General features: G+C 43.9%; 1 protein-coding gene across 1 annotated transcript in view; it reads left to right on the top strand.

The window, feature by feature from the left end:
* The first annotated feature begins 1,147 nt into the window (after positions 1-1,147).
* LOC132427661 (transient receptor potential cation channel subfamily M member 3) overlaps positions 1,148-25,862 on the top strand; it is an 88,329-nt gene continuing 63,614 nt past the window's right edge. Inside the window, exons 1-8 of the mRNA XM_069540807.1 lie at positions 1,148-1,210; positions 3,171-3,311; positions 4,687-4,716; positions 7,010-7,299; positions 7,953-8,181; positions 10,575-10,742; positions 15,459-15,599; positions 22,241-22,369. Coding sequence (XP_069396908.1) covers positions 1,148-1,210; positions 3,171-3,311; positions 4,687-4,716; positions 7,010-7,299; positions 7,953-8,181; positions 10,575-10,742; positions 15,459-15,599; positions 22,241-22,369 — 1,191 coding nt within the window. The remainder of the gene's footprint in view (positions 1,211-3,170; positions 3,312-4,686; positions 4,717-7,009; positions 7,300-7,952; positions 8,182-10,574; positions 10,743-15,458; positions 15,600-22,240; positions 22,370-25,862) is intronic.

Raw genomic sequence — 25,862 nt, forward strand, 5'->3', positions numbered from 1 at the left:
TTACGAGCACAAGCCCATCCCTGTCTAACCCTTTACCCTCTCTTTTCTCTAAGCCTCCATCTCTACTAACCAAATTCCAGCAGATTATTAGAAACTGCATCAACTCTGGAAGCTCTGGACAGGGGTCTTTGGCCAGTGACCTGGCAGCATAGAAATAAGAGCAGCCTTCCATGTAGTGATCAAACAACTGGACCTTTAGAAACAGACAGGACCTTAGAAGTAACTATGTCCACATTGCCTGTTTTCAGAGCATGAATTGAAGTACAGAGAGAGAACCCTCATTGCCTTGTATTAGGTGACCATCGCCCCCTTGTAGTCAAACAGAAATCAGGCCAGTTCCTTTCAGGCCATCACTCAAAGCTCAGTAACCCAGAATGGTCACAGAATATTTTCTCCTACTTCAGACCAGATCATACAAAAATCACTCCAAAATAATCAAGCTTTATATAAGAAATTTCTAGGAAAAGAAGATTCTAACACCTTCTTTGGTAGTATGTAAGCCTATCAGCCCTTTATGAATTTGCATAAAATTTTGCAAAACAATGTTGCCAGTGTTTGCAGAACATTTGTAAAAAGTGTTGCCCCTCTAAAATTTTTGTTTATTTTGGATTTTACTATTACCACTTTCCTGACAACCCACGCTTACAGAGACCTCAAAAGCATAAATATTGCCATTCACTATTGGTCTTCAGGCAATATTGGTTCTTGTTCTTAGAATTCAAACTGATGTTCACACATACGTTTCTCAAAAGGAAATATACAGGTGTTAGGCTCACTATTACCCACGTCTTAAATTTGGAAAATTGTTACAAGACTAAAAATAGGCACAAATTCATAGACCCACTATGATTGTTGTTCAGTAGCATCACAATAAACCTTTTGGGGATTTTTCTGAAACCTGGTACTTGAGCAATACAAACCGTAAAGGGCATGGAGTTTAGCCCCTTTTACTGGGAAGAAAACTGAGGCCTTGAGGGAAAGTGGATGATTTGTGAAGGATGGACAGAGTCCAGAGCAACTGACTCGCAGCCAGTACTCTTCCCCCTGCCAGCTTCACAGTGCCAAGGAAAATAGCACCGATCGGGTGAGCCTCCTCTGGAGGTCATCCGTGTAGGAGCCAAATGCACAGGAGATGAGGCTGACCGAGATGTGCCCAGAGAAGCTCTGGGGCTCTTCTACTCGTGAAATAATAGCCTCGCCTAACCGTCCAGTAAGAGCCAGACAATACAGAAAGCGCAGTCTTGTTAACCTGCCCAAAATAATGGAGAAAAAGTGTTGCACAGGTAATATTTTTAGATTCAGTTTAATGTTTATGGAAAGGACAATACATAAAAAGTTACTACCTTAAAATAAATCTTTCTCTAAGTTCCCTTTTAAAGAAGTCAGACAATTGGTCTTTCTTGATAACCAGAGGATAGCTGGGGCTTTCCCACCCAGGAGTGACTCATAAACTGTAACTAGTTAGTTGTTACTGAGAACATAATACTGAAGAACCCCAAACTGAGGCTTGATCCCAAATACATTGATTAATTTCAGTGTTTTACTTATTCACATTTTTGACCAAAAAAAAAAAAAAAATTGAATGCCTACCATACACCAGGCATTGGGAATACAAAGATAAATAAAACAATTAAAAATATGAAGTTATAGGTTTGATGGCAGGATACAGTGGGCCACCTGTAATCCTGAATCCCTTTCAAGTGATTGCTGTTGACCATAGGAAAGCTGATAAGGATAACTGAAAACCTACCTTCAGTTAATAAAACTACATAAGCTAATTTCCTAGAGATAATGATATCTTCATATACTATGAATTTCCCAATTCTGCTGTGTAATCCCACCTGAACTTTACTTAGTAGACCTCAGAATCACTTGGACAGCTCATAAAGTGCATAGAGTCTCATACTCGAAGCAGGATAGGGTCCAGACCTTTGCATTGTCACCAAGTTCCTCAGATGGTTCAGATGCCACAAAGTTGGAAAACCACCACTATTATGAGCCACTTCTGTGAAGTGGCAGGAATCTCACACAGCATCCTGGATGGATCCTCCATTAAAGACAAACCCCAAAGTGAACAAAGCCCTCAGGCCCATCCAAAATGTATCTAAGAATGCAGTGTGCCAGGCTTCCAACACGGTGTGGTACCCCTGCCATTCATGGTATAGAGCACACTTCTGCATCAGGGAACTAAACCAGACAGTGAGACTTGATCATTTGTACCCCTTGGAACTCACTGTGAGCTCAGAATTTCCCACAAACAGAACTAATTCTTCCTTGACCTAACAAAATAAGGATTTTCTCAGACCCTATAGAGTTCCCTTTTGAAGTAGAAACCAGTAATGAGCAGATAATAATAAAAACGCTTGTTTCTGCATCTATATGTACAACATTAAACTTATACCATAGCTCTAGGTCCTTAAGAAGCACTATTCTCTAAAAGAAAATATGAAAAACCTCTTTAATTCTGAGAAAATAAATATTCTGTTGATAAAACTTCTTTTATTTCACCCCTCTTTCTCTTTAAACACAGGGGATGTTCATAAAGGACTTTGTCATGACATCCATCTTGCTGTCCTTTTATTAAAAGGGTGCCAATTTTTTAAAAAGTTTAATAGAAGTTTTGTATAAAAGATATTTGAGCTCTCAGCATATTTCACCTGATGCAGTCCCTGGTAATCACAATTGTCTTCTGGAAGGAGTCTTCATACAGTGAGTGTGAAGAAATAAATGATCAGCAAGAGGACAGTAACAGGCCTGGGTCAGAGGCAGAGCAGCGAGGGAGTCCAGGGAGAGTATCTGGGGGACATAGTTCCTAGTGGCTGGGAGTGGTAGAATTTGCCATATCTAGCCTTGTGTTTCTTTCTACTACACTGGTGTTTTTTTCTCCCCAGCTGAAGACTTGAATAAATATTTTGATTTTCTGTTATTGCCGACGATTACTGCACCTTCTTATTTAACTTATGTCTTCTTTCCAAGCGAGAATATCCAGGTTTCGGTTGGATCTATTTTAAGGTGAATTGATTAACCAGAATAATAATACATTCATATGTTTCTTTTTTAATTATTATTATTATTTTACTCTAAAATAGTTACAGAACACATGGAATAGAATCCCTAGTAAACCATGCTGTCTTTTGGATGTGTCTGTTTGTTCCATTCTTCCGTGATAGGGGAACCTGCCCCCAGACTACAGAATCAGCCTGATAGACATCGGCCTGGTGATCGAGTACCTGATGGGAGGGGCTTATCGCTGCAACTACACGCGAAAGCGCTTCCGGACGCTCTACCACAATCTCTTTGGCCCCAAGAGGGTGAGGCTGGCAGCAAATCCCATTTCCTGGACTCTGGGGAGGACTAGTGTGCAGTAGATTTGGAGTGCGGCTGCTTTGTCATCTCCAACGGGGAGATCAGATGACAAGGCAATTGCCCTGCCTCTTCCCTCTGCCGTCAAATCTGTTGAAAAAAGAAAAAAGAAAAAAAGGAATATGCTGGGTGTTACACTTCTTTCTTTTCCTCACTAGATCCAATTCAAACCAGAAACTGGCATTGAAAGTGAACCTTTTTTAGCTTTTCTACATGCTATGAATTGAGACGACATGCTCAACTTCTAAATAAGTCATTTTGTATATTAAAAAAGTAATTTTTCTCATTTAAAAAAAGTGAACCTTGGGCTTCCCTGGTGGTGCAGTGGTTGAGAGTCTGCCTGCCGATGCAGGGGACACGGGTTCGTGCCCCGGTCCGGGAAGATCCCACATGCCACGGAGCAGCTGGGCCCATGAGCCATGGCCGCTGAGCCTGTGCGTCCAAAGCCTGTGCTCTGCAACAGGAGAGGCCACAACAGAGAGAGGCCCGCGTACCGCAAAAAAAAAAAAAAAAAAAAAAAGGTGAACCTTAATGATCAGAGAATAGTAATTATATTCAAATAATCTTATTATCTACCACATCACTTTTCAAGGTTTTTGCTCTTGGGATCTATTTATAAAAAATTATTGAGGACCCCCCCAAAGATTTTTATCTGTATGAGTTCCATCTTGTTCTATAATTTGCTGAGTTGCCTTCTCTTCCGTCTTGGTCTGTGCCTGTTTTGCACATCCCCAGCATCACCGGTGGTGCTACTGTGTGTGCTTACACTTTCCATGCCATGAGTGCCTTTTGCCGTCAGCACATGCCCCTCTGGTCCCACTCACCCTTGCTCTACTGGACAGCAGCAAAGAGAGAGAACCAGCGTGAAGCATCTCAACATATAGTATTTCTGAATAATATCCCAAGTCTCCAGATAATAGAGGTCTTTCAGAGGTTTGGGAAACATCTCATAGTTTGACTGACTGTCTCATTGTTCACTCAAGTGCTTGATGTCATGGAGAGGTCGGCCTAGCGGGATGGTTTTAGGATGATGGAAGAAATCTTGGTCCACAAAAGAGATTATAAACCTGCAGGCTCTACCCTCGGGCAATCTCATTATGCCTCTCCAGTTTCCTAATTTTCTGTAATTTACCAAAATCACTAAATCCCTAATTCTCTTAGAATTTCTATAAAGAGTTTCCCCTGTGGTGTTTTATTTAGTGAAATGAATACATGCTGTGTGGTACAATAGATTTGTTCCATTACCTGTTTAAGATACATTAGGATTCTTTTCTTACCTCTATAAAGAAATCTAACTTTGTGCATAACATTTTTTTTTAACAGCCCAAAGCCTTGAAACTGCTGGGAATGGAGGTAAGTGTTTGCTCAAATTATTAGTGTCAATTGTTTATTCTCTGCGGCGGGCCGCTTCCGACCAGCAGAATAACGAGCCGCCACACGCAAGATTCTTCTCGTATCACACTTTATTGGAGCACAGCTTGGTTGAAGAAAGATGGAAGGAAGACCCCGCAATCCTATAGCAGTCTGCTTATATAGGGATTAAGAACATGTGTCGCTCTGTGATTGGCTTTCGCCGATGGTGCGATTTGTGAGCCAGCATCGGATAGGTCGCTACTTTAAAACCTCATTAGTATACTTAGCGCAAGCGCAGTGGCCACAGGAAGGATGACTCAACTTATTTCAGCTTCCTGCCGCGTAGCAGTTAGCTGACCGCGCCCTACATCTCCCCCTTTTTTATTTATTAGAACACCAAGCAGAATGGAGCCCGTACAAGTGTTCACCTCATGATGTGCTCACTGTTCGAGGGCAGTTTTCCGTTGGCATGTTTTGAGACACCTTCCTGCGTGCAATGCCAACAAGGGCTGCAGGGTGCAAAGGCTGACTCAGAATAATGGCTGATTCCCTATAGAGGTGCAATGGCAACAAGGCCTCTCTGTGCAAGGGCAATCAGGACAATGGCTGACTCCCTATAGAGGTGCAATGGCAACAAGGCCTCTCTGTGCAAGGGCAATCAGGACAATGAATGACTCCCTATAGAGGTGCAATGGCAACAAGGCCTCTCTGTGCAAGGGCAATCATTTCGAATTATTCAGGGCGGAGAGCCAGGCTGCGGGAGAATCTCCTTCCTTAATAGCCAGAAGTGAGTGAGCAGGACCCTATCTCGATGTGCCCTGATGCGCACACGACAGACCAACCAGAGACACAGCATAATCCCAAATACACAGCAGACTCCAAAGATTCCTACCCCCACCCACTCCCCAAAGAAGGAAAAGGCAGAAGAGAGCCAAGAGGCAAAATCTCCAAAGGCAACGGGCTCCAGCCCGGCAGCACTCAGTTGCACAATCTGAATAATCCTTTGTGGAATTCCAACTAATACAAAGACTTCGATTAAGAATCATCAGGAACATCCAGCTCAGCATCTTCTCTGAAGTTTTCTTCAACAATTCTCGTCAGTCTTGATGGCACCCAGATCGGATCTTGATCCGACGGTTCACTCCGTGTGTCGAGTTCTGAATCGGTCCTCCATGCAGGGCGCGAAGTTCCCGGGTTTCGGCACCACTTGCGGCGGGCCGCTTCCGACCAGCAGAATAACGAGCCGCCACACGCAAGATTCTTCTCGTATCACACTTTATTGGAGCACAGCTTGGTTGAAGAAAGATGGAAGGAAGACCCCACAATCCTATAGCAGTCTGCTTATATAGGGATTAAGAACATGTGTCGCTCTGTGATTGGCTTTCGCCGATGGTGCGATTTGTGAGCCAGCATCGGATAGGTCGCTACTTTAAAACCTCATTAGTATACTTAGCGCAAGCGCAGTGGCCACAGGAAGGATGACTCAACTTATTTCAGCTTCCTGCCGCGTAGCAGTTAGCTGACCGCGCCCTACAATTCTCTTTATTACACATTTCAAAATATATATATATATATAAGGTCATTCCAGTGGTAGAGCTTAGTACGTGATTCTAAAATAAGGAGGTGAAATTTTTTCCAGTGTCGAGGGGGCAGGTCACAGTAGCTTTGAAAATTCTATCATGGGGTTATATTAGCATTGCAAACAAAAAAAAAAATCCTATTTGAAATACTGACTTGAAAACCAAGAAAGCATATAAATTCCAGTAAGTGAAATCTATTCATGGAAGTTTACAAATGGCAACAGATCCAAAGACCAGAAATTCTTCACAAATGCATCTAATGAAGTATTCAGAAACTCAAGAAAGATTATCTGTCTCCCATCTTCTGTTCATGTGGTTATTATCGTATATCCAATTGCAAGTATAGGATGTCCTTGTCTTTTCAGTGGAAAGGGTAGTGCTGTCCATCATGAGGTACAAATAACCCTACTTGTAGAGGAAAAGAATGGACAAAAGTTAAAAAAAAAAAGCTCATTAAAAAATACTGTTCTAAAATTAAAGTATAACACTGACATGTTCCCATAGGACTGTGCTTATTCATTTATTATAACTTGTTTTAAAGTTAGGCATTCAGGGGCTTGTGAGTTCTTTTAGAATAGAAGCTAGGAAAAGACAGTTCATTTTTTCTGTATCTATTCCAGAGCTGGGCCAGTAGTAGACATACAAGAACTATTTACTGAATTGAGTGGATTCATTTCTAACTCCATCTCTGTGTTTTTTCCCTAAAATTACAGGATGATGTTCCCTTGAGGCGAGGAAGAAAGACAACCAAGAAGCGTGAAGAAGAGGTGGACATTGACTTGGATGACCCTGAGATCAACCACTTCCCTTTCCCTTTTCATGAGCTGATGGTGTGGGCCGTCCTGATGAAGCGGCAGAAGATGGCCCTGTTCTTCTGGCAGCACGGCGAGGAGGCCATGGCCAAGGCCTTGGTGGCCTGTAAGCTCTGCAAAGCCATGGCCCACGAGGCTTCCGAGAACGACATGGTTGATGACATCTCCCAGGAGCTGAACCACAACTCCAGGTTGGACGGCCTAGCAAATGGCGTGGTCAGGGGAGAAGAAGGGAAGGTGGTCCCCAGATACAGGTTTTTTGAGCTATCCAATACTTCAAGGGGAGACAGAATCAACCCAATGGTGCACACAGAGGGCGGACACAAACAGTTAACATTTACAGTGCACAGTGCTAGATACAGAGGTACATACAGATACATAGATTTCATTTCATCCTCTCAGCTGCCTCAAGAGGTAGGTCCCTTATGATGCATACTTTACACCTGAAGAAAATGAGACTCAGAGAATTTAAGTAACCTGTCCAAGATCACACACTTGTGGTTGACAAGGCCCAGCTCTGAACTGAGGTCTGTCACATTTAAGAAGACATACTGCACTCTGAGTTTTGGGTCTGCCTTCCACATCCATATGCCTTGAACTGGGGGCCTTGAGTGCAGGGATTGTGCTTCATTTGACTTACACCCCCAGTTCTAAACATGGTATCTGGCACACAGTAGATGCTTAATGGGTGTTGGCTGAATGAATGAATGAACAGACTAGACCCCATAAGGAACAACTAGACCACTCAGCAACCACCCTTTGTGGCTTGGCCAGTGGGTCCCCACTTTCATCATCTAAGTCTCCAAGATGGCCAAAAGACAGTTCCTCACATTCTCTCATTCAGGGACTTTGGCCAACTGGCCGTGGAGCTCCTGGACCAGTCCTACAAGCAGGATGAGCAGCTGGCCATGAAACTGCTGACGTATGAGCTGAAGAACTGGAGCAACGCCACATGCCTGCAGCTCGCAGTAGCTGCCAAGCACCGTGACTTCATCGCACACACATGCAGCCAGATGTTGCTCACGGACATGTGGATGGGTCGGCTCCGGATGCGCAAGAACTCAGGCCTCAAGGTCAGTGAGTCCAGAAGGCCCTGTTGGCTATGAGGGCCAGAGGGCTGGTGGGAGCTTTCCAAGCCAAATCTGCAGTGGTAGTGGGCATTCTCTTAACTCGGGAGGGTGGTTCTGAGCCCCAACTGTGCATCAGAATCTTCTGTATAATGGGTTGTTTTTTTGAATACAGAGACGAGGGCCTACCCCAAGTTCTGCTAAATCAGAACCTTTAGAGATGGCATGCCTAGACAGTAATATTCTCAGAAGATCCAAGGTGGTGGTCACACAGGGGTACCATAGGAGGTATCATTTGCTCTGTCACAAGCCATGCTGCACCAGGAGACACTTACTTAGGCAACCTTTCACCTCCATGTGAGCCTGAACGCCTTGGCCCCTCCTTGGCACCATAAAGAGACATTGGCTCTTATCAGCTGTACTTTAGAAATTTTTTAAATGAAATAAAAATGAGATAGATTTATATGTAAAGATGTTGCTAAATAATCCTGATCTATTTTTCATTGAAGGAAAACAAGTTGCAGACCAACAGGTAGAGCCTGAGTCCATTTCTTTGGTTTTTTTAAAGCATGTACCTGTATAGTTCTATTTGTACAACTTCATTTTTTTATTAAAAAAAATAGAAAGGATACACAGTAAATTGTTTGTAGTGGTTACCCCTGGGGTTGAAAGTATAAGAAATAGGATAATAAGTGGCTTTTGATTTTTTGTTTTCTTCAGTGTTTTACAAGCAAAACATTAAACTGAGAGAATTTTTTAAAAGACCAAAAAAATGGGAAGGGAAGATGGAAAGAATGTTTTAAAATGCTTTATCTGTTTAGAGTCTGTGGCTGTTACAACTGAAGCCAGCCAGGCTTATACTTACCTAGAACTACCTGCTCTAGGTAACTCTGAGGTCAGCCCAAAATAAAAGGGCCACCAGACCAGAGCAGTCTGCTGAGGCCACCCTGATTGAACCAGCAACCCTCCCCAACTCCACCCTTTCTGTGGGCTCTTGGCCCAGAGTCACAGAAGGGTTCCATGAAGTGGGTCATGGGCATTCCATCACTACACTGCAAACAATGCCAAGCCTGGCTCTCAGCTCTGAGGACAGGGTGTCATGTCCCCTGAAGACTGCCAGGCATGCCACCTGAGCGTTCCCAGGGCTGCCAGGCACCCTTAGTCAGGGTCACCACTCTCCCCTTTCCCTTAGCTGCTCTCAAGTCCCTGGGCACTCGAGCACAGACTGTCCCTGCCTCATTACTTGAGAATCATTTTTACTTATCCTTCATGGCCTCTCTTAGCCCCTCACCTTGGTATACTTTCTTCAGGGAGGGTTGTATTCAGAAGCCTTGTACACAGAACCATTTTAGGACTGAGGGAAGAGGTGAGAGAAGATTTAGGAAACACAAATCAGATGTCAGTATTATCATTCAGAAACTTGGTCCCTGGAAATAGAGAATGAAATTATTGCCCTCTCATGAGAAAAGCCAATGAATTTAGTGTCATCACGTGGAGATTTAAGCATGTGGTTTATAATGAGAGAAATACAGTGCTGAGCCTCCTGGGGCATTTGTGCAGAGGGACTCTCATAGTGATACAGAGCCCACGTGTGTGTGGGGGGTTTCTGTTGGATAGTAGCAAATGCTGGGGCATGCTCTAAAATGAATACAGTTTTCCTACATGGACTTTCTCAAGGTCAACTTAGGACAGTATTTTTTTTTTTTTTTTTTTTGCGGTACGCGGGCCTCTCACTGTTGTGGCCTCTCCCGTTGCGGAGCACAGGCTCCGGACGTGCAGGCCGAGCGGCCATGGCTCACGGGCCTAGCTGCTCTGCGGCATGTGGGATCTTCCCAGACCGGGGCATGAACCCGCATCCCCTGCATCGGCAGGCGGACTTTCAACCACTGCGCCACCAGGGAAGCCCTAGGACAGTATTTTTTACAGAGGTAACCAGGTGACACATAATCAGTTCCACTTGGCATATTAATAAATAAATGCCAGTGGACGTAAGTATGAACTGACTTCACAAAGTGCCATCAAGTGACTCAATGGGAATCTGGATTTTTTCCCATTTTTGCCTTGGGTAGAATCTTTTTCCTCTGTTTCCCTCATGCAAAGTAGGTGTTAATTGGATAAGATGTATTTGGATAAGATGCTTTGTTTCTCCAAGATCAGACTGAGCTACTGTGAGTTAACAGTTAACAGTTCCCAGTCATGTGGGCAGAAGTGACCCTCTTAGCATGGATGTTCTTAGTTATTCAGATATGCAGGTCCCCACTGTGGGCACACCCAACACTCATACACCCTCACATCACACACACACAGACCCCACCCCCCAGGCTCTCTGATTCTAAGCAACCACCCTTATCTGAATCCTTTAAATGTGATTATTATTATTATCATTATTATTACTTTAGGTAATTCTGGGAATTCTACTTCCTCCTTCAATTCTCAGCTTGGAGTTCAAGAACAAAGATGACATGCCCTATATGACTCAGGCCCAGGAAATTCACCTCCAAGAGAAGGAGCAAGAAGAACCGGAGAAGCCCACGAAGGAAAAAGACGAAGAGGACATGGAACTGACAGTAAGAAAAAAACTATTCAGTTATTGTCAGAGGGGAGAACCCCTAATCCACCTCTCCCATGGATATGGCTTAAGATTTAATAACTCTTGAGGTCAGCTTCCCACCAGGTACTTTCATTTAAGTATTGAGACCAGGTTATTACAAAAGTGTCCTCTCGGGGACTTCTCTGGCGGTCCAGTGGTTAAGACTCTGTGCTTCCAATGCAGGGGGCACAGGTTTGATCCCTGGTCGGGGAACTAATAAGGTCCCACATGCCTCATGGTGCAGCCAAGAAAAAATAAGTGTCCTCTCTGTGCACAAATAACATAACTAAAGGGACTGATTCGAATCCTTCAGCCAGGTAAGCGGCACTCAACAACCCAATGAAATTCAGAAGCAAGACACCCTGAATTTTCCAAACAGGCGACACTTTATAAACAACAGGTGATGTGGCAGTCTTAGCACACGAAGAAGGAAAGGGAATCTGATTTGGGAGCAGCTGGCTCCACTGAGCTGGAGCCGTTGTGCTGATCAGAAGCTAAGCCTTTATCTGTCTTCGAGGTCAGGCTCACAAATACAGCACTAATTGAATTTTGGGGTTTGTATGGAAGGCTTTTATTAGCTCTTCCTGGTATAATTATAGAGCATGGATGGTTTGTTCTGTAGGGGGAATGGGGCAGCTGGGCATGGGACAGCTTCCTGTAACCCCTGCTGGAGCAGCATGACTACCACTGGATTGTATCCAAAGTCTAAAAACATCACATGCTATTAAAGGGACAAACAAGGCTTCAGAGCTTTGGAGACATAAGGCAACAGCTCCACAGGACTTCCTGGATACCCCCCACCCTCCCCACCACCCTGACCAATTACTGTGACGAGCCAGAAGAAGCTGTTTGGGGAAAAAACAAAAATTGGTTTTGCTCAGGTGACAAAAGGCCTTGGCATTATTATCCTAAGTGGGACCACCCTGCGAATTGATTTTCCTCCAGATAAACACTATTTCCTTCAGTAGGTCCTTCCTAAAGATCTATTTGCAGGCACATTCCCAGACCCAAGTACAACAGGGGCTATGCATCGGGCCACTCTTTGGATTGATTAATCATTCACTGCTTTTGACTCACTGAGTTCAAGTCCTACGTTTGCTTTCAGTTTCAGGATCCTTATATAAATTAGTGGAGGAGTCTGCTTTCCTCTATGACAGGATCAAATGACTGTCTTGCCTAAAGAACTTACCATAATTTTGGCCTCTGAACCCCTTCAAGGATAGGAAATGATATTTTGATCATTAGCAGAAACATTGGTAGTAGTAATACCAAATCTTCATTGAATGCTTCAGCAGAGGGGTAAAGCGTGTGCGCTCTGGAGCCAGAATCCTGCCCTGTCACCTACTCACTGTGGGACCTTGGGCACAGTTTCTTAACCTCTAACATGGGAATAATGACATTATTATTATTACTAGCTCACAGGTACATGTAAACTATGTAACAAGTGTGCATGTAACTAACGTAGACTGGTGCCTAGCACATGGTAGATGTTTGCTAATGTTGCTATAATGGTGCTAAATGCTTAACCATACACGTACGCATGGAATCCTCACAACAAGCCCACAAGGTAGGTACTATTGTTATACCACTTTATAGATGAGGAAGCTGAGGCTCAAGAGAGGTTAAATGGTCCAAGGTTACCCACCTAATTAGTTGCAAAGCCAGGATTAGAACCCAGGCATGCAGACTCCACTGGCCATGCTTTTACCTGATAAAGCTAAGGGATGCAAAGAATTTCTTCCTAGTCTCAAATGTAGGAGCTCAGCTGGTTTGGTCCACCACGTAGTAGAAAGAATCCAGTAGGGACGCATGGGCCTCCTGTGTCAAGTATGACATGGCCTTGACATTGGTGTACATCCTAGGAAGGCTCAAAGAAGGAACCTAGGAAGGTAGCCAGAAGCTAAAGCAGTATCTTTCTGGTGGGTCTGAAGGAAGATAACAAAAGAGGCAGCTGCCTCTCCTGCTCAGTCCAGAGTTTTGAGGATCTGATCTTTCAAGAAGCCACAATAAAAGATGCATCTCTGGACTAAGAGCAGTCTACTTCCCAAATAGCCCCCGCCGTTGTCTACTGAGAACCCAAGTAGAAGACACCACAACAGCGTTACTGCCTGAGCTGATTCTCCACAGGCTGAAACAGCAGGGAGAAGGAAAGGAAGGAAAGGACTTATGGGCTGGCAAAGTCAGGGTTGGACAGCACTTGTTTTTAAGGTGGCACTTTCTTTCACCCTAATGACAAATTCTGTTACTGCTGGACCACTGGTCTCAGCTCACCCCAGACAGGATTGGAGAATACAGCTTGTTGACAACTCCACTCCCTTCATAGCATTGATATTTGAGCTTCTGTGTTAAACCAATATATCCTCTCTTGGAATGGAACATTTTCCCTTGGCCCTTCCAAAATTATACATGGAATATCAGCTTCAGTTTGCTTCACTTTAGTAGCCTTTAATAGCTTAGTTCACCTCAAAGGATCTTTCCCAGACTTGACATCTGTGTCTAGCCAGCAAAGATTCTGAAATCCATATCGTGCAGTCATGTCTGTATTTGACCCTGTTACAATCTGCTTTAAGAAATGTAGGCTAAGGAAATGTTTGACTACTGGGAAAAGAAATCAACAAAATCAGCAAGTTACGCTGCTTAAGCTGGAATTAATGAAATGTCGAAAATGCTTTACTTAAACCGTGAAAGACAAGCCTCTTAAAAATGCACTCACTTTGAAATATTTTTGAACAATAAAGGCAAAATAGATTGTTCTGTTTTTCACTTTGTTTTACCTGCCTTGCTAGGTAAGTGTCTTGAATTTTTCCTAATAAAGCCTCAACACATCCACGGACCCAGGGCATTGTTACAACTCTGTTGGGAAAGCCACCATCCCTAGAGGTTACCCCAAGATGCCATTCTCCAAGATGCCTAAAACCCTCCAAGCTGCCTTTACTCTCATCTAATTGTGTACCCAAATGGTCTTGTATTATTGAGCATATAAATAAGCAGAATAGAAGTAGGATAATTATGTTACATATATTATAAATTATAGAAGAGAAATATCATGTAACTTCAGAGTTTCCTGAGGTCGATGATCGATATTTATAGAACCCTATTGCTGTCTAGTGTGCTATATCCATCACAAAGATTGACTCAGCTCACTGATCAAAATAAATTCTTAGATGGGCCATAGTATGGAATCTTACCTATTCATTAGTTCAAGGTACTTTTCCAGCCAGAGAGTCCATAAAGGAATGGAAGTTACCCTTTCCCGAAATCCTATGGTTACAGGTAAATCATTTGTTGATTGTTACATATTTGAGTAAAGTGGATATTTGAGGCAATGACAAAAATAGTTGAAACTAATATATCTATATTGTGGGTAAGGTAGTTTGAAACCAGAATTATCTAGTTGTTGTCTCTGTTATCAACTTCAAGGTAAATTATTTTGGTAATTAGATCTGCAACTTTAAACCCATATTCCTATACTTTTTCTTCTCCCAAATTCTTATCTGTCTTCAGTAGTTATAAGGTTTTACCCTGTTCTCACACTTAATAAAAATTTCATTTCCCAAACATTGTAGAACGAACCTTGCTTAGAACAATATGGAAAGAATTAAAGCCAAGAAATTGTGCTGTAATAGGTGCCTAATATCATACTTTTTTTTTCTTGTGAGAGATCCCAACTAGATCATTTCAGTCACGAGTACCCGAGAAGGTCTTAGTTCACTTTAAAGACCAGCTAATCTTTACCGAGCGCTTATTACGTTCCAGATGCCGATTGATTTGTAAACCTACCCTCTATCAGGTGCTATTACTACCCTTATTTTACAGTTAAAGAAACTAAGTCTCAGAGAGGTTAAAAGAGTTGCCCAAGGTGCCACAGATTCTAAGTGTCCAGGGTAGGACCCAGTCCCTTTCTGTGTCCGCTTTTTCTCAAGTTCTGCCTTTTTTGTGATGTTTAATTGTTGCCGCTTCTCCTGTCAGAAATGAGGAGGAAATAGTGAATTCTTAAGGAGACCTGTAATAACTTGGGAGATTAGGGCCTTTTCTGGTCAGCCCTGACTTCCAGTCCCATCTGGTTGACTCTGCCACGCAGAGGAAGGCAGTGTGCCCAGGAATCACCAAACTAGCACCAGCAGTAATTCAGGCTTTACAGGGTTTGAAATCAGGGAACCGAGGCATATGCCTAGGAGTTGGGTAGACATTCCTAAGTTCAGGCACTACAGATAACTTAACCTCTTGAATATTCAACACCTTCGGATAAATAAGGTATTACTAGTCCAATTTACCCTTGACTTAAGAGTCGTTAGCATGAGTAGAGAACCCAGACCTGCCTGTTTCATGATACATAAAGGGAGAGAGGGGTTGGGAGGAATGATAGATTCCTGGCCTTTCCAGGTTACGCTCTTTCTGTCTCTCAGAACTCTGGGTATCTTCCAACAGCTCATCTTCCAGACGTTCCAGGCTGGAAGAGAAGAGAATGGTCAAGAAGTATCCCTAAGGCCTTCCATCCCAGGGAAAGGATACATAGATTCTATGTATAATGCAAATGCACACTTAGGGAAGGCACAATCTCTAAATCTCTGGGGGCCCTGAACAAAGCTGTTAGGTTCTATGAACACACTTTCCCCATCTATAAAATGAGATACATGTTGAAACATGTTCTGCAGAACCCTGCTGTGATGGTATTGGTTCTCTTCCACTGTAGGCAATGTTGGGACGAAACAACGGGGAGTCCTCCAGGAAGAAGGATGAAGAGGAAGTTCAGAGCAGACACCGGTTAATCCCCCTGGGCAGAAAAATCTATGAATTCTACAATGCACCCATTGTGAAGTTCTGGTTCTACACTGTAAGCATCTTTCCTTTTCTCCTTTTATTAAAGGAGAAAAGGCCACAAAGAGTCAATGTCAGTTTCTCACACACCTGGGTGGTTTCTTCTACAAGTCATTATATAAAGACCATACAGGCAGGAATAATGGCTCTGTGACCTTGCTTTTTCCTGTAGCTTTGCAAGATTTGTGGAGTCTGTGAGGCAGCTTCCACAGCTTCTACATTTCTCCTCCTTGCAGAAAAGAAAGGAAATGGTAAAAGTGAGAACTAGCAGAATAGAGGTGAGATGAATATGAGTCTAGTCTAGAAGGGAAGTAGAGGTCCTTCTACAAAACGCTTCCCTTTTCTGGATGGATGAGCAATGGATCAGAGTTGCCCATTTTAGACACCAGCCCTGGGTTTGGGGGGACATTTGGTGGGTAAGGGCTGAGCAGAGTGTTAAAAGGAAAACCACTAAAGATGGGGATCAGAAGTGTGTAATTACTCCCAATCCGGTATGTCATCAAACAACCTTTCTTGCTCTGACACCGTTAAACAACATGCAAACCAAAGCAGCAAAAAACATGCAAAGCAACCTACAATCACAGCAAATACTGTCCAGTAAGCACACCCTGCAAATATTTTCTGCCCACAAGATAAAAGATTATCCCTGAAATAGCCTCCTCATATGGGAGAAATGGCCCGTCTGCCCCTGTTTTTCATGATGTTTTAAGCTTAAGGTGAGCTTTGACCCAGGTCGTCTCTGCTGCTCTCCAGCCAACGGTGGAGCTGTGCCAGATGAAAGATAGTGCATCTGTATTTTTGGCCTTTTTCACAACCAGCTCCACACCAGTCACTTGAGTCAGCAACAGGATAATCTGAGTCTGAGGCCGAGATGACGCAAATGACCAGATGAGGTCCTTTTTGTGTGGTCCTGTATGCTAACACTCAACGCTGGCTTTAAGCCAGGCTTTCCCAGCCTCTGCACGATTGACATGTGGGGCGGAATAATTCTTTGTTGAGGAGGGCTGTCCATGCGCAGCAGCATCCCCGGCCTCTGTCCACTAGATGCCAGTAGCAGTCTCCAGCCCCCAAGTAGGAAACCAAAATGTCTCCAGACATTGCCAAATGTCTCCTTGTGGGGTAAAACTGCCACAAGTTGAAAACCAATACTTTAAAGTTTGGTCTTCAAAGAGGATGGGAAATTATTAAAATACAAATATGATCTTTTTAGTGAAGTAAAAATTTAAAGTTTAAATTTATTAGCATTAAAAAAAATCCTTCCCCCCTCCCCAAAAAAATAACTAAGGCATGCAGAAATCATTTCTATTTATCTATTGCATGCAGATATACACTATTTTTACCTTGCAGAAAACAACAGAGTGGTGGCAAGCATGGACTTTGCAGTCAGACAGCCTAAGTAGAAATCCTGTCTGGGCCTCTTTATTATTGTGTCATCTTAAGCAAGTTACTTTAGCACTACGTTCCCAGTTTTCTTAAGATGGGGATAGTAATAGTACCTACTTTATAAGGTTTGGTAAAGATTAACTGTGTTAAAATATGTAAAGCACTTAGAACAGGGCCTGGAACACGTAAGCACAATATAAATGTAACTTGTTATTCCTAGGCTGGTCCCATTGCAGAGCAAAGGTCAGTGTTTTATTCATCCACCCAGGCAACAATGATAAACTATCATTTATTGAATACCTACCTTTCTCTTATATTAGACTGCTTTAATTGTCTAGGACAGAGCGTGGCAAACTACAGCTAACAGGCCAGACCCAGCCCACTGCCCATTATTGTGGCCCGTGAGCTAAGAATGTTTTTTACATTTTTAAAGAGTTGAAATAAAATCTACTGAAGACTAATTTGTGACACATGAAAATTACATGAAATTCACATGTAATTCATGTGTCCATAAAAAAGTTTTCCTGGAATACAGCCAAACTCATTCATTTACCTATAGTGTGGGTGCTTTTGTGCTACAACTGTTGAGTTGATTACTTGCGATAGAGACCATCTGGCCCACAAAGCCTTAAAAATTATCTGGTCCTTTACAGAAAATGTTTACAGACTCCTGATCTAGAGCATGAAAGAAACCAGTAGTAGTATCAAGAATTATCTATCACCTTTACAAATAGAATACTAGCATCTCTTACCCTTCCAAGGCATCTCTTTTTTTCTTTGTCTGAGTTCAGTATTAATTTTACTTCCTTGATTCCTCTAGTCCCCATTTACTCAGCTGAGGCAATTTGTTAGCCCAGAATGTTTTTAAATCACAGATGCCTTGCCAGTGGTTCTGAGCCTTGGCTACGCATTAGAATCACCTGGAGTGCTTAAAAAAAAACAAACCTGAGTTCTATTTAATCGATACGTTTATCTACTTAAAAAGATGCCTGGGTTCTTTTCCTGGAGATTCTGTTGACATTGTTCTGGGGCACAGCCAGGACATCAGGATATTTCAAAGCTCCCAAGTGGTTGTAATGAGTAGCCAGGGATGAGAACCACTGCCCTAGACAAAGGGCTGAGTTTTCAGCCTGGTATTTCCAAAACTTCCATGATGATAAGGGATTGTGTTAGAAATGCAAATTCCTGGCCCTATCACAGACCCACTAAATGAAATCTCCAGGGAGGAGCCCGAGCGGTTGTGTTTAACAAGCTTCCCAGGTGAGTCTTGTGGTCTGGGAAGCTTGGGGCATACTGCTTTTCTTGTACCATATACTGCAGGTTGTAAGGCTGTCCCTTTGAGAAGTGGGGCCCACGTGTCCAGCTCCCTTCTGTATGGCTGACTGGTTACCCTCCACAAACCCATCAGACTGGATGCTCCAGTCATGTCTGATTGTGTTTCCACAATGATTTTCAGAAATCCATATGTATTGACAAAGCCTCAAAGAAGTAAATGGAGATGCGGAGTGTCAATCTTTAAAGTCCCCAGAGATGCTTAACAGTAAAATGCAGCTTTAGATCAAAGGGCCCATTTGCTTTTGGTTGTGTTTTTTCCTGTAAGAGTAGTTCCCAACTTGATTTCCCAAAGTGTCCCCTTCTACACTCCCAAGGTTCTGAAAGGTAGGACACACCTCACTTCCACATAACCTCACTTCCATGTCTTAGCAAGTTTCCAGAGGAGCAGGTTGAGTCCTCTTCTGTTCCAAGAATAAAGGAGGCAGGGATCCAACTGGCTCCCAGACGAGTTTGTGGTGAGGGCCTGTTTCAAGTGCCCAGCTGGAGAGGATGCCAGTTCAAGGTGCAAAGTGGTGCCAGGTCAGAGGGCACCGGGTGTGCTCTGGGCTTCTCCAGCAGGAACAGACTCCTTCCTCTGCTAACACGATGGGCCCCTCCAGGCTCTAGTGGCAGTAGGAAAAGGCCTGGGAAGAAGCGGGGATGGCCAGGCCCCACCAGGGATCCCCAGGCAGCTTCAGCAGGCTTTGGTGCTCGCATTTCATACTTTAGGAGTCAGGCACCTTGGTTAATGGTAAATTTATAAAAATATATAAGCAAATAAAATACAAATTCTTATAGGATTCCCACTAACTTAAGAATCACAAGGTTCTGTTTCTTTTCGAAGCTATGGCATTCTACACACAGCTTGTTAAAGCTTACAGAATATATATGTGTGTGTATATGTGAATATATATTCACACACACACACACACACACACATTAAAGCATGTCATGTTAGGGTTATCTGCAGCAAGGCCCCATGAATGTTAGCGAGTTCTAAGATAGGTTTCTTCCAAGGCAGCATCCAGTCCTCTGTTGTACCACTGAAACATGTTTAAAGCCCTATTTTTGGAAGTCCGTATTTTGAGAGTTGTCCCAAAATATTATATTGTAGCTTGTTTATGGAAAGAAAAGCATTGTAGAGTAACTGATTTAAAAAATAGGCAGGAGCTAAAAAGGATGTTCGTGGAGGAGGCATAAGCAATGAGGTCAATTTAAAAAAGAAAAAAGAAGAAGAGAGGTATGAGTAGTTAAGGGGGGTAAAAAAGGAAGGAAGGACTGAGGTAAGAGGAGGCGAGAGGCATAGAAGTTTCTTGAAAAAAGAGGTGTATAATAATATCAGTCACCATTCATTGGGCCTCTATACTGTATCAGGAGGTAGATGCATATTCCCCTCCCCCATCCTTCTGAATGCTCTACAGGGTCGGTAGCAAACATCTCCATTTCACAGAAGGGAGGCCCAGGCAGGCGAAGTGATTTTACACAAAAAGATACAGCTGGGATGTACTTGAGCCAGGATTTAAATCCAAGTTTCACTGACTTTGCGTCTACATTCCTTCCACCAACACTAGTCCTTCTGCCAAACAAGTACATTAGACCTGTGTTCAGAGGAGAGAGGCAGATTGAAGGGGTTATTTAAGTACTGAAATGAAGAGGTTCTGGAAGAGTTGTGTGTGTGTCACTGGGCCTACCTGTGACAAGAGAAGATAACGCTTTGGAATGTTTTGTAATGAACTGAGTAAAATGACAAAACCTGGGCAGTTAACAAGGCCCACTGGAAGCAGTGGAATTTGGTCCAACAAAGAGAAGGAAGCAACTAGAAAGAGAGAAGGATTTCAGGTCAGAAGGAGGCTAAGAGCATATTTCACCGTTTATCCACTGAAGTCCTTTCCTTGTGTTTTGTAAAATACAGAACTCACAGGGACTAGAGAGTGGATGCCAGTGTATAATGGTAAACAGGAACCATATGAAATGATTTACACTCTAAACACCATCCTACACGCTTTCACATTGAGTAGACTCTTTTCAGGTGAGGTTTTTCACAACATGCTAATGATCCCGAAGAGGGTGGGGTAGGAACTGAGGCATGGTTATAAATGGAGGTCCTTGGGCGGGGCGTATACCAAAGTGAATCTCTCAGGATGGGGAGGAGGTCTGCTGATCCTCCAGCATCTATGCAGCTGCCGTCTCACTTTCATACGTGATCTCAATTCAACTCTGATATATGCCCACCCTTCAAGAGATGAAAAGTTATATCTCTGTGTCTATAAATCCATCAGTGTAATAGTGTTTCAGAAAGTACCTTTGACTCATATTAAGGACCTATGTATTCATTTATTTTTTAAATGAGAAGGGGGAAAAAAAGGAAAAGGGAAGAAATAAGAAAAAGAAGAAAAAAAAGGGGGGAGGATAAAAAGGAAAAGGGGGGGAGAAAAAAGAAAAGGGATAAAAAAGAAGGAAAGGGAGGAAAAAAGAAAAGGGGGGAGAAAAGGAAGAAAAAAGGAAAGGGAGGAAAAAAGGAAAAGGGGAGGGTAAAAAGAAAGGGGGAGGATAAAAAAAGGAAAAGGGAATAAAACAGGAAGAAAAAGAGAAGAAAAGAAAAAGGATTTAAAAAACAGGAAGAAAAAGAAAAGGGGAGAGAAAAAGAAAAGAAGGGGAAAAAGGAAAAAAAGCAGAAGAAAAAAGAAAAAGGGAAGGAAAGAGGTCCGTTAGTAGAGAAAGCAGTGTTTCTCTAGCTCTGCAGGGCCACCCGTTCCCCTGTCTCCCAGCCAGGCTGCATCTTTCTCCACCTTCTAAGCTGCCTCCAGGGCTCCAGAATCATGCTGTATCTCCAAAATTCTCAAGGTCTCAATCCTTTTGCCCACACCATATCCTGTTCTTTGCTACCTAAGCTCCAAAGAGTGCCGATTTCAATAAATTCACTCTTAGCTCCTATTCACAGCCCCTGAGGCCCCTAAAGGCAGCAAGTACCTTACTCGGCCTGAAGCCTTGCCTAGAAAAGGCTTAACTTCTATGCCATTGCCCCTAGGATGAGTTTTTTTCTCCAGAGGCTCCTCAGCCCCTTATGTAAGAACCTCACTAGCCCTCCTATACTCCACTCATCTAGACGTACCTGAGTTGTCCAGTGGCATTCACCAAACCTGAACCCTGAGGCGTTTTCCTGGGACATCCAGCAACTCAGCTAGTTCCATCAGGGCTCAACCTGCAGTGCTAGTGCCTCCTGAAGATTAAACCTTACTCCAAGCCACAGTCGGCCTTACAGACTCATTCTTTCCTATAAATTGCTTGTCTTCTCTTGTTTTGTTCAAAGAAGCAGAAACCAGGAAGGAATATCCCAGCTTGGATAGGGCAGGAAAGTAGTGCCTGGGATAAGAGGTAAAACCTTCCCAGGGTACCGCCAAACCAAGCACATTAAGATAGGAGAAAAAGGAAGACATTAACATAGAAGAGAATTAAAGTGGGGCTCCAAGAAATTCCGGGCTATTATTTATGTCGGTTTGACCAATTTACACGTATAGCATGTGTCTGCCTTTCCTTCTTACAGACATTTAAGCTATCTGGCATTCATTAGGCAAAAATTCACTGTGCTGTCCTAGTTCAAGGACCCAAGGCTCATGCATGAGCAAGAGCAGCCCCTGAGAAAAGAGGTTCCATTTTTAGCCAAGAAAATACGAGAAACAGGGAATTGCAAAACAAAATGGTGCATCATGACACATAGGTACGAGCAAAGTACTGGGACGCAGAGACACGCAAGGATCAAAAGGAAGATTGTATATCAAATTATTTCAAAATCACAGTCTTTTAAACTTCTTTTGATCGTTTAGAGCCTAGAAGTTCATTTCGTCGTGAATTCCTAGTCCTGCTTGCTGACCTTGTTGTGTCCTGACTCACAGTGGCCTGGCGCAAGGGCAGGGCTCCCAGGTCTTCGCAGCCAGAGCACTGTATTGTGTTTCCTTACAGCTGGCGTACATCGGATACTTGATGCTCTTCAACTATATCGTGTTAGTGAAGATGGAGCGCTGGCCTTCCACCCAGGAATGGATCGTCATTTCCTATATTTTCACCCTGGGAATAGAAAAGATGAGAGAGGTAACTGCTTTCATAAAAGAGAACAGAGGAGAAAGACAGTGGTTAGTTACATCTGTGGATAGAGGGGATCATGGAACACTCGGGATCCAAGTTAAGCCAGAAACTATTTCTCTAACACTGCCACAGAAATAAAGGACTTGGCTTCCACAGCTGCTGACAGACCTGGGAGGCTTCAGTGTGTGTTTATAGGTTGTCAGTCCATGCATGTTTGGGATCTAGTCTGTTTTCTGCTAGAGTTATCTCTTACCCCAAGAAACCCTCCAGTTGTCTTCAACACTGTTTACACCTCTCTTTCCTCGTCCTGATAAACATGACTTTAAAATTTTTTCTACTTTAAGAAAGTTTTTTTTAATCTTTAAATTTTCCACTTTTAACTCCCATTGCAACCCCTTACTCTGTGTCTCTTTGGACACAGTCCACCAATACCTATGATTCTGCAAATGCATTTCAGCAGCTCTAGGAGGAACTATGCTTTCATTCATTAATTTATTCCCTGGTTTATTCCTTCTCAACATTTATTATGTCCCTGCTGGGCACCAGCCTCTCTACCAGCCCTAAGTGAATTGAGCATATTTCTTGTCCTTCAGGTTGAGGATGTGGGTCCCTCTCTTCTCCCCCCAACGCCATCGCATAAAAGGAGCCATCAAAATGCCACCCTCCTGTGACTTGAAGTCAAAGCTAGCCTCGGGTCATCAGATTCAGAGCCATTAGAATAAATGTAGTCAAGCAATAATCCACCAGAGGGCTCTGCAACCCTGCCCAACAAGCTCCCAAAGCCCATTCCCAAGCCCACAGGGGAGGCAGGCTTGTAAGTTATAATGATTCCTCTGCATTTCTTACTCCCTGTCAAGTCCACTGCATTCTCGAGAGCTCTGGAACAACCCTACTTGCTGTACTACAGTGAGTAGGAAAATATATTGAGCTCCATAGAAAAAAGGATTCCTACAAACCCACAAATTCACCCTTGCCTTCATTACTAAGGTTAAAAGGGCCTTACTCTCTTAGGGCTTAGCTCTAGAATGTTCTCCTCCAGAGAAAAAGTGGGATCATTTTTTTAAAAAAAGCAAACATGTATAAATATTTAGAGCCCTTCCTTGGGTTTTTTAACTGCTTTGGGGATATTTAAATTCTAACCAGCATGCCCCTATCCTGAGAGTACCATTTTATAAGGGACTGGATTTTTTTTTTTTTTTTTAAGTGGCTGCCTTTGCCTCATTCCAACTAGTTGTCTACTCTTAGGCTTTCCCATTCATAATGTCTTCCACTTCCTGACCACTGTTGTGCATTTCCCATTTGTAAACTGAAAACAGTAATAAATTCGCTTTGGTCTTTGTGTAGCTCTCTGAGAACTGAGGCCGCAACTGCTGAGGGCTCTGTTGCTGTGCAGCGCCAGCTCACTGGCTTTGTGATTTAAAGCCCAGATGCCTATTCCTTCCCCAGGACAAGCAGAAAAGGGAGAGACTTGAGCAGGGAGACTGGAATCTCTCCAGGGACTAGACTGGAAGAAGACAGGGAGCAGTCTGTACTCCACGGACTGTTCTGGAAGAGGCTGCCAAGCCGGCGGGCTGCCAGGAATCTCCAGGCTGGCTATCCATTTCTCCTGAGGCGGCATATAACAGCGGGGAGAGCAGGCTTTGGAGCCTGGGGTCAGCGGGGGGTCAACCAAGAGTCCTTGTTTCCGAGGAAGTAGTGGGGCGGGAGGCACTGACCACCTAAGTATCTGACCTTCCCTTCGGCCCAATGAGGTTGCGCCCTGGCCCCTCACCCCACGTCCCTGAACCCAGTAAGGACATGCTCAGGCGCCGAGCGTCCCGCCTGGTGCCTCTTCACAGCACGCGGGCCCTCCAGACCTCAGACGCAGGAGCCTGAAAACAGGGGAAAGTCTGTAGGCTTCCGCGCCTCCGGGGACATAGGCGGGCGCTGTGGTTTCTCCCGGGGCCCGCCCCTTCCGGCATACGTACTTCTGCGCGCAGTCAGCCAAACAAGCCCGGTCATCACGTGATAGCGCGTAACTGCCCCCGGCTGCGGGTAGGCAGCGTCTCACGTGGGGCCTCCTCCCCGCGACTCGTGAGGGAGGTGGCGCGCTGTGAAGACATCTCCACTGCACAGGTATGGGAACCAAGACCCAGGAGGGATTGAGCAATTTTTCTGCGTCCCACAGCTAGAGAGGAGAGCTGGGTCTTAAACCCGACTGACCCGGCCCTAGGCCCACGGCTCTTTCCACTCCCCGCGAGGTTGCAAACTGAGACGCTCCCCGGATCCTTGGGATCCTAAGAGAGACCTCACCCCAGCCACTCTGCTTTTATCTCTTTTTACGTTGAGATTTCAGAAAAATACTTTAACTATTTAAAATACATATACATATATACTATAAACCTTAGGCGAGTGTGGGCAAAGGGTTAGAGAAACTCTAAGGCATTCCCCACCTCAGCACATACGCTTGTGCACAGACAGGTTTTTTCCCCTAGTTAAGGTGGAGCCTGGGTGGGAAGCCATCAGGACAATAGCTGCTGCAGGAATTCTTCATGGGTAGGACAGTGGCTCCCAACCTGTGGTCACCAGCATGACCTGGGAGCTTTTAGAAATGTAAATCCTCAAGCCCCACACAGGCATACTGAAGCAGAAACTCCAGGGGTGGGGCCCAGGCAACTGTGTTTTCACCAGCCCTCCAGGTGATTCCGATGCATGCTAAGGGCTAGGGTTTAGGAATGAGGCACTAGAGGATGAAGAATGAGGCTGCCACGTGGCTCCTGGTATCTTGCTCAGCCTTCCAAGCCCCAGTCCTGACTCACTAAAACCTCCCTTCCTTAATGTTTCAGGCCAAGGCAAGCTATTAAAGGCACCGTGAGGATTCAAATAAATAGCTGTAGATTAGACCTGGCCCCAGTCTTTGCACTCCTCTCCTTTGAGAGGTCCTGAGTCGGGAAAGGGGTGTGTCATGGCTTGAAGAGGTGGAAGTCTCAGAGGCAAACACAAGTGATTCGTGAAGGTAGCCCTACTGTATAGCCTCACCAGGTTCCTCACATCCTGTGGTGCAGAATGGGTGTCAACTCCTGATATCCAACTGTTCATTTCATAGAGTGTGGAGCAGCAAAAAGCCCCTCTAGATTTAAGATAATTCAGAGTACCACCCAGCAGTTAAGATATACAAGGGAGTGGGGAATTGCTATGAGGTGTCTCTGCAACAATCAGTCAACACATATTTCTTGAGTGTCTGTTATGTAGCAGGGCCTGGGAAACAAAGGGTCTGTCCTCAAAGTTTACAGTTATAGATGAGAGGAGAGATGGATGGATGTTGAGAGGGATGCATGGATAGAAGATAGCTAGCTAGCTAGACTGGCATGCGTACGTGTACGCACACGTATACATGCATGCAGAAGATTCCGTATAGTGATAAAAATCTTCAAAAAATAGAGTAGGATAATGTATTAGTGGCTTGGGCGTGTGGAGACCACTGCAGGGAGGTGGTCAAAGAAGTTCTTCCTAAGAAGGG

Source organism: Delphinus delphis, chromosome 6 (genome assembly GCF_949987515.2).
Source record: "Delphinus delphis chromosome 6, mDelDel1.2, whole genome shotgun sequence".
Classification (NCBI taxonomy): Eukaryota; Metazoa; Chordata; class Mammalia; order Artiodactyla; family Delphinidae; genus Delphinus; species Delphinus delphis.